The sequence below is a fragment of the Pagrus pagrus genome (assembly GCF_965226575.1).
Source record: "Pagrus pagrus genome assembly, chromosome: 20".
Taxonomy (NCBI): Eukaryota; Metazoa; Chordata; class Actinopteri; order Spariformes; family Sparidae; genus Pagrus; species Pagrus pagrus.
The window spans coordinates 9,124,439-9,136,945 of NC_140207.1; the positions used below are offsets into that span (position 1 = coordinate 9,124,439).

The window sequence follows — 12,507 nt, forward strand, 5'->3', positions numbered from 1 at the left end:
AAGACAGAGGAGCAGATGCCATGTGAGGATTTTGCAAAATGTGTTTTGATGAAATCAGGGACAAAGTCAGCCTATAATTATTTGAGACACGGGGAATGAAAGGATGGGCTCTGGGTCACTGCTTCCCCAGTCATCCCTTCAGGCTCACACACAAACAAACACAGATGCATGCAGAAGCGTGGAGGAGCAGCTGGCACCGCGGGTTGCATGAAGTATGACATGCGAGAGGTGGGGCTGTTGTAACAGTCCTACCTGTAGGAAGTGGCAGGTGCGCCCCTGCTCGGCTTTCACTAGAGCTTTATCTAGGTTGACTGAAGCCTTCTGGTAGACCTCTCTCGCTCTGCTCACCGTCAGAGTGGAAGACCACGAGCTCTTCTTCAGCTGCACTTGGCCGTCTAGGGGGCCTACCAGCGGCATGGCCCCGCTGCTGCCCCCAGAGCACGTCGAGCACTTCACATCATTGTTGCTGCGTGACGTCTTGAGCGAGTGGGCGCTGATGGTGTTGTAAGACTCCATGAAGTACTGTGACTGGGATTTGTCCGGGTGGCGCCCCATGGTCATGACCCCAGAAGGCAGGCCTCCACTGCTGCCCCCGTGGTGATGGTGGTAGAGGCACACCTCCCGGTCGAGCGTGTCGTCTGAGCTCCAGTAGCCTGAGATGGCGGTGCGCATCTTAGGCTCCGACTTGGAGCGGTCTTTGCTCTTACTGCGCTTACTGTGCTTCAGGGTGCCAGAGGAGGAGGGGGGGTCATCAGGACTGGATTTGCTGCCGTTCATCCTCCCGCTCCCTCCTCCACCAGACCCTGAGGGCCCCTCCAGGGAGTGGGACTTGGTGAAAAGCTTCTGGACAGAGTGAACGAGGTGGCGGATCCGACCGGGGCTGTCGCTACGTTGGTGTTCTACCGCAGTGCGCTTGTACTGCAAGGTGTGGTAGCCTTCACGCCGTACAGGTGCCTGGCGGTCGAACTGCTCCAGCAGGTTAGAAGGGATTCTGTTGTTGTTTCCACCACCTCCTCCACCTCCCTTACTGCTCCCTGTCGGCCCTGTGTAAGGCACCACAGCACCACACTCCGTCTTCAGCTCATGGTGAGAGCTGTAATGTCTGCGAGGGAAGGTGCAGCTGGCCAGATCAGGATAGGCACTGCACTCGGACTGAAAGGAGCTGCGCTGTGTGTAGCAGGGGTGGTCAGCAGAATGAGCCTCCCCGGGGTTGAGGAAGTAGGACCGACGATCCGAGTGCCCAAGGGTCATGGAGTCATAAGAGGGGTCGCAGGTCACCGTGTGGTGGTGACTACGGCTACTGGACAGGCCTTTCATTGTCATCGTGGCCGGGTCGACGTGCACATCCAACTGCTGCCACGGGAAGTTTGCACAGGCCCCAAAACTAGCTCTACAAAGAAACACACAGCCATGAGGTAGAACAGACAAACAAACAAACAAACAAACAAACAAGAAGAGAGAGACAGAAAAGAGAATTATAAATATCTCATATTTGCATACACTCAAAGCACAGTGTAATGTCTGCTGCATCTGCTTTAATTTGAAGAAGATGCTTCTTGGCACTCCTTCACGGACAAGAAAACTTGACGTTGACAGGACTTGGACCTGTTCTTTCATTTTTGTCCTTCAAAACTTCAGAAGGAGAATCTCTAAATATAGCAGCCACTTGGCATGTGGTCCCTGACATCCAGATCTGTCCTAAAGCTTCCTCTTGCTCCTCTCTGTTCACTCTGGTAGATTTCAGTGAGAAAGTGACAGGGGATCGAGGAAACAGAGACAAACAAAGGAAGACGAGGTATCAGGAAGAGTTCAAATCTATTTCCAGCTCAAGCGTGTGCTATATTTGTTCAAGGGTACTGTTAGAAATGAAGCATCAACAGAAAATGTAATGAGAAATTTGTGATGCGAATGCAATGGCAACCTCTGCAGAGAGCCCTAATCCCTCGTATAATTCAAAAGATGATGTGACAGATCAGCTAGTACTTAAAAAGTGCATTTATTCTTGCTTTACACTACACCTGCTCTATGTGCACGCAAGCACATCCCCCCACCCACAAACAACTAATGATCATAGCCCGATCCCACACTTTTCCTCTATGCCTCTAGTTCTCTTCTACGGGCAAACTAATTGGCCAGTAAAACCCAGCTGACAGCTTCTGGGCTGGTCGAGGCAAGCTGCAATAAACGACCTTTCCCTTACATGGCGACATGAAAACAATGGCATCCATCAGCGCCCTTAAACTGCCTTTCTTACGCATCTGGGGCCGTGGCTGGCTAACCGCTGAACCCACACTGTTTCCAATGGACTGGAGGTGAGGCTAACGAGACAATAATAAGAGCCCACGCACCCCGGTGTAGCCCTGTGACAGCAGTGTGGCCGAGAACTGCGCGGGGAATTCATTACTGCGATTTATAATGCACTACCAGAGGCCACTGTGGTAAATAAAAAAAGGGAAAAAATGAGGAGGAGGAGGGGGACAAAGGGAGGAAACATAACAAGAGAAAATGAGGGAGACAGAGTGGCGGAATGAAATATCATGTTAGCTCTTTACATAACTGGAGGACGCTGTGTAGGGCACATGCAGGATGTGTTTATGTGCATGAATATAGATTGAGTCAGATTTATTATTTTCTTTGACGTGGCTGTAAACCGGTTGCTGGATTAATTGAAAAATTGGGGGAAATTATTCATTGAATTTCCTCGTCTGTGCTAAACCGGGGACTCAAATCACTGTGGGAGAGAATTAAGCCGATATATTACTCCTGTATTGTTGGAGTGAAAATGAAAAAAACACAGAGTGGTCAATCCCCACAGCCATCTGCGATATCCTCACAAGAGTGAACCCACACAAAGCGCGCACTAACATACCACACAGACACGCACAGTGTCCGCTTCTTGCAGGGCACTTAAAAAGTGGGCTGTGTCCAACTAAAGGTATTCATTGCAGTTGACAGAGATCCCTTCTGTTGGCCGCTGAAGCACAGAATGTGACCTAAATAAAAGGCCCTCGCGGTGATCCACAGCAGCGTGTTTGTGGCACAGCTGTCTGCAGCACTGCACTAAAGCTGAAAAGCTGAAGTTGGGTCATGCTGGCTCTCTGCCTGCTAGCCACACATACACATACACAAACGCAGACACACACACACACTGACATACAAATACATAGTGTATCTGACAGGCTGCATATCCATGCTGAATTCTGATGCTGCTCGCTTGTAAAGTACAGTTTATCAACAAGAGGAAGAGGATCTGCTGGTTCTGCCATGTCTGTCAGGTAGCTACGGCCAACAGTGACAAGAGGAAACCGCATAGACAGCTGCGGTTATGTATTATGCTATATGTCCATCATAGCTGACTGACCCAGTTGTGTCTTTACCTGTCTGGTCATAGCACACCTACAACTGGACAAGCTATTTTACAACTATGAAATAGTAAGAAATATGTTTGACAATTTCCTGATGTTGATTGGTGTTGATGAATATGTTTTTGGTTGTCTTTCCATGCTTGTTGCTAGGAGCTAATGACTGTTTGCCAAGCCTGTCAAACACGCTACTGGGCTACATGATATCACGCCAAACGGCTGAAGCTAAAGCTACGTATCACAGGCAAAAAGTCAGGATAGGCTGCCAACTGGATGAAAATTTGCCTCTTGGCTCATCTGGCTACTATTGTTTGGTCATTTAGCGTCTGTTCTTGTTAGCATTTTCATCCAGAATGTTCACTTTTAATGTAACAAAACAAAAGGCTTTAAGAACAACAATTAGCAGAACAAAAGTGTCTCGCAAATGTAGATCTCTGTTGCTGGAGTGTGAGTTTCCCCAAATTAGATAAAGAGCAGGACAGAGCTACTCTTCTTAGTTAATTTTTGGCCTTTGTAATGTTTCATTTCGACAGTAGGTTATAAGTTAGTTAGCCATACATGCAAACGATTGCAGCTTAGGATGGAGCAGCTTCTTGGAAAAGCAATGATCAGTTACAGCTGCTAAGCTATGATTGGACAATTGCTGTTTGTCGGAGGGATTTAGTGAACGGACAACTGTCACCATGAGCCACAGCAGCAGCACAAGTTCGTGAACTATGGTGCTTAAAAGCCCTACCTTCACAACACAAAACCAACAAGGAAACAAGTGAAAAACATCAAGAAGAACCCAAACAACTTGCCCCTTTTACTTTGTGTGAACAGGCTCCGAAAACCACTGAGACTTCATTACATTTAAAGTGATTGTGTGCCGAACAGCAAGGTGTGCAAACAAAATGCAGGAGTAGATAAAACAAGTCAGGCTATGAATGTTAATGCCCATTAGCACCTGCACTGCATCAGCACAGCAGGCTAAATTCTACTTAGATGCCATGCTTCTTTGGGCTCAGATGAGATAAATGGAAAATAGATTTTTCCTTCTCCATAATCTAACACAGTAGCCAGTCTTGGACGCATCCTCACAGCGGTCAAATCCATTCTTAATTTTCTTTATGTTTAGCCTGAGCTTTCAGAGCTTTGATAAAATAAACAAAGGTGGTATGAGAATGCAAAAGTAACATTGACTTACTGCATACCATCTTTGTAGGAAGCTATGAGATCAATATGCCTCAGTGTGAGAAGACTGCTGCAGCTTTTTTTTTGCCGGCCAAATAAAAGGCTGCTGTACAGATTGCAGTTAGTCTATCTCCCTCAGTCGACATCAAACACCGGTTGCAAGATGGAGCTCAGGGCTTACAGAGCATCTTTGAGGCCACATGGCTACAAAAGGTCTCTTCTTCTCTCTCCAACCTGGCAATGATTTTTCTCCAAAGGTCGAAAACATTACCAGTCTCCTCTCCACAGGGGGGGAAATCACCTCGGTGGATGTGGCTCATCATATGTGTGTGCGTGTGTCTTTATGTTTGTGTGGAAGAGGAAGAGAGAGTGCAGCACTTTACCTCTATTTTTCAGGTCAAGTGAAGTTTTGCCTTGGATTCTGCAAACGTTTGCAGTCCAAGGCCTCTGCATGAAATTACTGCACAGACTGGGTTCAGTATGTGTGAGATAGGAAGAGGATGGTAGAAGGCTTACAGCTTTGTCTACTGCATTGTACTGGTCTTTAAATAAGGGGAAACAAAAAAAAAGTACTCCTGCATACGCATTTATTATTTCGAATCTAATACAAAAATGCTAAGTTTTCAACTTGCATGAAATGCAGAGTGTATTTCTTACATACCTGATTCATGTGACCTACTTTCTACTTTTAAAACATGCTGAATGCAAAAGGGTATAGTGCACACTGCGTTCTTGTATTTTTCATGAGCAAAAATCTCATTTTGGGAGTCGCTCTAGTTTTTCCCTCTTCCGGAGTCAATATTTGTGCACGCATGAACTGAGATATCAACCTTGAGATTTGAAAAACAGGAGGATTTCAAAAATGTCATGGTCCTGTCCTTTTTGTTCATCGTATTGTGTTTTCTGTGTTTTCCAGTTTTTGCGGCATCTTGTCTTTGTCTTTTGCGTTTTCCCTCCACACCTGTCCTGTATCTGTTTAATTAGTACAGCCCTGTTACCCGAGCTCGTCCCTCCAAACCTGCACATCTCCTTCATTGACTCTTCCTTCCTCCCAGTGTTTTTTCAGCCTACAGTATCAGCTCTTTCCCTGTCTGTATTGTTTTTCCATTCATTACCCTCACCTGTGTTTCTCCGCCTCACTCCACCTGCACCTAATCCCGCTAGTTTAGGTTATATTTAAGTCCAGTCACTGTCGAGTTATCTGTTGGGTGTCCCTGATCCTGCTGTTGGGTTTCCCTTGCGTGTTTGGGTCCACCTTCTCTGCTTCAACGTGACAGAAAGCGAAGTGGGGTTCTGAGAGTTCTTCCCCCCAAAAATGTGAGATTGAAGGACTGTACTTCCATTCTGGTCACATTTAAAGAATGAAAATAGCAAAATAATAGGTAAGCGGTAACATGATTATTATGCCAGATAATTAAATTCTTAGTTGAAATTATTAATTTTATCATAGAAATGGGCTATGATATCTAACCGGAGGAAAAAGTGTGAAAATTGTCAGAAATCAGGACCCCGGAAAGAAACCTGGCGAGAGCAATGACAAACGTGACTTTCCTGGGAAAATCGAGAGGGTTGGCAAGTATGCACAAAAGTACAATATTGGTGAAGAGAATTTTGTTAGTGGTACTCGATGCAAAAAGTTGGACAGTAATAAGCCTTTTTCAGAAACAGTTACCATAACTGTGCACAGATCTTGCCGAGGCTCTAATAAAAAAAACTAAACTCGACTGTCAAATAAAACTGTCTGCATGTCGAGATACCACCGACATGTTTCTATTTTTTGCAATTTGGATGAAGTGACCCTTTAAAACTAAAGCGCAAAGCGATAGCATATTCTAGAGTAAACAAGATTAGCATTAAGCTTGTTTGAGTGGAAGAAGTCAATATAGTGGAACATTTTAAGAAGTGACATAAAAAAAAAACCTCTTGCTTTATATAGACACACACAAGGTATATCCAGTTATACTGTGGAGCCACTTTAAAAGACCCCTCAAAGCAACTTCAACAAAACTCCCCCGTATTTATAAATATTCAATTACATGAATATTTGACGGTTTAATATCTCAAAGTGAAACACACACACAGTAAAGCTGGAGCTGGCAGAGAAGCCGTAACAGAGACAGAGAGGATGTTCTCATTGTGGATGTGTGAACAGTGCCTTTAAGAACAAATCCCCCAGAGAATAATGTCGTGGAACATTTTAAAGACAGCCAGGGGCCAAAAAGCCGTTGAGGGAACTGGTAATTTTTTTGTGTTTCCGGATTATGTAAAAGTGGCTTTTAGGGATGTCAGGAGAGGCTGAGAAGCACTAACTTTAATGTCTCGCTGTTAAAATGACTCTTAAATGATAGATGACTGTCTCCCTTGACTGTCCTGTCTCCCTGCAGAAAGGCAGCATTTTGAAGAAAAACAGCACATTATTGCTTTTGGTTTATATGATTTGCTTCATAAAATATTTGAATGTCTACAAAAGCAATATCGGACACGATAAAAGTCCCGTCAGTGTTGGAGAGTGAATGTTCCCCCCACATGAAATAAAATGGATTGCTGAGAGCATTTTATTTCTATCAGTATCATATTTTTATAGGTTTTGTCACTGGTCACACAGAGAAAGATAAGAGGCCAGACAATATATATTTACTGTCACAGCTTATGCAACATTTTCCCGTTGTAATTTGCACGCAGGCTTTCTTCTAAACACCCAGGAATTAAATCAGTGAGTGGCAACTGATCAAAAGATGCTAAATAACATGAAAAACAAGCACATATTTGCAGAACCTCTTCAGAGCATTTCTTTTTAAACAAACAGACCATTATACCCTGTCGTATAGATGCAGTTTTCCCGGCGTGTAATAGGCATGTTTCTGCTCACTGTACAGGCTGCATTATGAAAACACATGCCTCCCTGGATGGATTGATGTTCCCGATTTCCACGAGACAGCTCCTTTGTCACAACCAAACTAATTAGGCTGACTGTCAGGGCTCTCTCTGACAAATGGAGTGACTGGGCTGAGTTATAGCTCAGGAACTGCCTAACACATTCTGGAGATAGATTCCTCTAGTGATGAGGTGTATTTGATCAAGGTAAACAAATTAACAAAGGCATTAAGTCGAGAGAAAGCCTGGTTTTGTTTGTCTCGAGCAGAGCTGTCACTGAGGCGAACACTTCTTGTTTGCAGAACTCCAACAACACAGAAGAGTGTAAGGACGCAGTGGAGGCAACCAAGCATGTGAAGTGAAGGTCATTTTGAAGTTAGGAGGTTTTAAAAGTGCATTTCTGTGTACAGCTCAGGAAAAGCATGTCAAAATTACAATAATTTTACATGTCATATCCGATATGCTTATTTATCTTTAATTATCTCCGCCGAGGAGGACTTTTTGTTGGTTGGCTGGTTGGTTTGCAACACAATACAATGGTCGCATAACGTCAGAACTGTTATTCACATTGTGTTGATAATTTTAGTTAATTTCTTAATGTTTTCAACTGAAATTCTTACATATTACACCTTTAATTTCCATTAAAGGCCCTGATTCAAAAGATAAAAACATTTAATTCTCCAGAATTTTATAGTACATAGTCATAATTTCAAGCAATAACTCAACCCCAAAGAAACTTCTCATATGATGGATTGATACAGACAGTCCATGTAGGAAAACATGAGCTGTAATAAAATATCAGAAAAGTTCTGACTGCAAGATTGCGGCGCTAAAAGCCTTTTTTCCCCTTTTCAATAGAGATGGATGCCCTCATCATGAGTCCCTTGATCTTTAAAGGAAAAAGATTGAACTGAGTGGATCTGATACTTGGCTTTGACATAACAAAAGGCCATGACACCATTGAGATCGCTATTATATGGCTAAAGGTTGAATCCATCATGGGCACGCAGTGGGAATCAAGGATATAGACGGCGCCTATCTGTTCACATTAAAGGGTAACATTTACAGTTAGATATACGAAATTCTGTATAAGACCGTCGTGAGGATTTGGCTCATTGCTTTTTCTTGAGATGTCAAACCCTGTCAGACATAAGCTATATTCACTTGTGTTTGATATTTACCTCAACCGAGGACATTATGTTTTTTGTTTTTTTTTGGTTGGTTTGTCAACAGGATTACACAAAAACTACTGAACGGATTTCCACAAAACTTGGATGGAGGATGGATCTCAGAGAAGAATAGACCCCATTACCTTTTGGTGCGGATCTGGATAAAGGGACAGATCCAGGAATTCGTTCTCAATGTCTTTAATATTGTTTGATGGGGTGTTTTTCAGCATTTTCGTTAAGTCCTCGGGGAATAATGCATGGATCTTGATGAAAGAAATCGTGGGTTGTGTTCAAATGTATTACAACAATTTACAAGTCAGTCCAACCTTGTTCAGACTTGATCATTTGAAAAAGTGACAGCCTTAAATGCCTGCAATATCAGCCGAATTGCTGTGTAGCTCGTGGTGGACCACAACATTAATTTAGCACTGAAGGATTTGAGTTTTTCTGAGGCTACATTTTTCACAAAGTTAATTTTCCTGTTTTCAATTATAGATAAAACTAACATGTCAAAAAGCTTCAAGGGTAATACAGATACCAGGAATAACTGATTATGGATGTTAGTTTGGTGTCCAGGAGCCAAACCAAAGTAACTGTTTTAGAGGACAATAATGCCACATACTGTATGAGTATAAGATCACTTATAGCTTTTGCAAATCATCGTCATATTGGATATTACAGTGTGAGAAATAAATATTTTCTCTCTGCTTTTTAAAAGTTGAATAAGAAGCTACAATATACATGTAAATATGCTTATTATTACATTTACACCCAAGGTTATTATCCAGTAAATGTAAGTTAGTTAAACATGCGATTGCGTTAAAATGGAAGGAAAATCAAAGACCTGATGCCAGTCAATGGATTAAGTCTTAGTGAGAGGATTTTCATAAGAACACTTTCCTTACATTAAATAAATCACTTGACCATGACCCTACGATCAGACGAGGATCGGTGCTACCACCATTAATCCAGGTTGTTTGTAATTTGTATCACAGAAAGATTGACATGGTTGTAAACAGAGAAGGAGAACAGGATGATGAATGGATTGTGCACCTCTAATTTTCCTCTCTAATTTCCCTCTTGTTTATATTTAATATTATGCTTGTGAAGTTTCTCTGTAATCGATAATGTATTATTGGAAGGGCTTTTGTGAAATTTTGTTCTGTTTATTTAAAAGTTCAATAAAGCTATCCATAAAAAGCAGGCGAGGAAATTGGACAAGGGAGGACAGCATCGCCATGGAAACAAATGGATTTTCTGGTGGAAGACAATGTGTTTTCACCCCAGCTAATGAGAACTCATATGAACCAACCGCTCTGGGATCATATGTGTGGACAGCAACAGAAGTGGTCATTTCTTGTGCTTTATATCTTCATGTACCCACAGGGCATGAAGGGATATTGTGAAAAATGACCACACGCCTGTCTTATCATCTATTTTTAGACTGACATTTTAATCAGTAGCACAAAAAGATACAGTAATAGATAGTTATGGATGCATTATCGCTGATAAATGTAATGCAACAAATATTTCATACACGGGTGATTAAATACATTCTGTAGTATTCCTCTGGCACTTCACTGTTTGAAAAAATAAGTACATAAAGCATGTACTAAAGAAGAGGAAATATGTGAATTAATGATTAAAGACACGTGAATGATGGGGTCTGGGGGCTCTGTCGTAATTACCCTGATCCTATGATGGAAAACTTCTATGCTGATGAAGGTATTATCTATGATGACAATGCTCCAATCTGCAGGGTGCAAGGGGTCACTGAATAGATTGATTAGTATGACAGTAAAATACTGATAACATTTTTATTTAGACAAATCATTTAAAAAAAAAAGAAAAAGGTCTACAAAGCTTGCAGAATGGTGCAGAATAAAAGTATCTCTTTTCCTTAAAAACGTTATTATGATTGTGAATCAATAATTTTACAAGTTTGTCGGGTCCAAAATGATAGCTGGGTTCTAGCTTCTATCAAGGTTCATAAGCCAATAGTATAATGAGGTTGGTATCATGTGGTGTTTCTTTAACGATCAACAGTCTTGGTAGTAAGAAAAACATAAGAATGGCTGATTTCTACAGTATGCCCTCATGTTAGCTAGCTACCATTAGCAACTTTAATGTTATGGCAACTACTGGATGATTCGGAAATCACAGACCATGAGATCTCAACCTGAATCACCTTTGGGAGATCTTAAAACTGTCACGTTAAGGTGTCAGTATGTTTGCCTTATTCAGAAGGTCAAACAGTATCCGAAATCAGCTCTTTAGTTTCTGATGTCAGAATTCCTTGTCAGAGAAAGATTTCCAGAAGAGTGCGGCATTATAAGGGGATATCTTTTGGAAGAATGATGTTCATCCCTTCAGTCGGGTTCCACTGATTCGATGCCAAGGAACATTCATGCTGTTTTGATGCCTCCTTTTGGCAGCCCTTTCACCCTGACAACACAATTTGTGGGCATTTCTCCTAATGCGTCATGCATCTACGGAATTGGATTAGGGCCACTGTAAAAAACATTTGAGTTCTGACTTCAAAAACTTCTGACATCTCAGGATTCTGACTTTCTTCTCAAAAAAAGTCAGAATTGTGGAAAACAAGAAGAACTACATTTTTTTTAACAGTTGTCCTAATCTCCCTCCATACAGCATGCATCTGTACATGAAGGCCGAGTATAACACAGGATTTACTTCAAAATGTCATAATGATTCCCTCATTGTTTATTTTAACCAAGAGTTTATATATGTATGCCTCAGTATTTTTGCTTAATCTGCATTATATCACAATTCCTCTGAAAGTGGGTCACTGTAACATTCAAAAAGCTACTCTGAGTCAGCCAACACACAAACTTATACAGCGTCCACATATGTTTGGATATGCACATTTCCCTCTGTACTCGCAACAGAATAATAACCTGCATGTTTATATTCTTTCTTAAGAGCTGTGAAATCTGGGGCGTCTAATCCTGCACTACGTGGAAGTGGCATAGTGCTGTGACGGTGATAACTAAATCGAACCCTGTGGAGTAAAGGCTGTGTGTGTGTGTGTGTGTGTGCATCTCTGCATGTTCTACATAACTCACTGCACCCTCATCCGTCAGCCACGGCCATGACCCACATGTGAAAAAGTTGCTAATGCAGCTAATGTCAGTGTGAGGCTCGCAACGGTGGCATTTCTCCAGTGTTTGTACACTTGTAGCTGAATATAAGATTGCTGCTGCTTCCTCATTATCACTGCTATTTCCAGTCATGCAGTCGCTTGTGAGCCGGCGCAGATAAACCGAACACGGACAATTAAACTTTACAAAACAAACGTGTGTGTATTTTCAGCTGCCGCGCTGTGTGTTTCATGTGATGATTGTTTTTTAATCCTCTGTCTGCTTACCAAAAATGCGACGCCTCATTGCACGTGACTTGACTCGCATTCATGTTGTTTTATGAAAAAATGAGAAGGACCCACATTCGCTGCAGTGCGGACGTGCACATGCACTTTGATTGTACAGTATGCACAGTACAGTCACTTGCCAATGTCAGGCAGCATTAGCATCAAACTGCTGCCAGAGGCATCAGGAGTGTCAGGTGATTTCAAGCAACTGATTCTACAGTTAATTACATGTCAGGAAACAGAGCTGACCTTAAGTGTGCACGGCTAAAGTGTTAATATGCTTTTAGCGGATGTAGTCTAAATACCTAACTCTTTCCTTTAACCATTTATTAAACTTTTATCTGACTGTATGTGCTAATAAAGATTAAATGTTGTATTAACCTAAGCCTAATACCAAGCAATCGTTCCCGATTTGCATATAATGCTGTAATGAAGTAACTCCCTACAGCTCAGAAAATAATTAAGCTTGCTGGAAAAGATGTCAACAAGCCAACAAAACTGCAAAAAAAGGCAGATTTAGCCGCCTGTTTCTTTTGGGGAA

The 12,507-nt window shown here is 42.1% G+C and overlaps 1 protein-coding gene across 4 annotated transcripts in view; it reads right to left on the reverse strand.

Moving 5' to 3' along the window:
- Positions 1–12,507, reverse strand: part of dlgap1b (discs, large homolog-associated protein 1b) — a 98,293-nt gene that overhangs the window by 42,272 nt on the left and 43,514 nt on the right. For 3 of the 4 annotated variants that reach the window (XR_014621153.1, XM_084340275.1, XM_084340276.1), the window contains exon 3: positions 253–1,390. Coding sequence is in view for 3 of the 4 variants with exons in the window: in XM_084340275.1 (XP_084196401.1) it covers positions 253–1,323 (1,071 nt within the window). In the remaining variant the exon portion in view is untranslated. The remainder of the gene's footprint in view (positions 1–252; positions 1,391–12,507) is intronic. The other variant, XM_084340274.1, reaches the window with a different exon arrangement.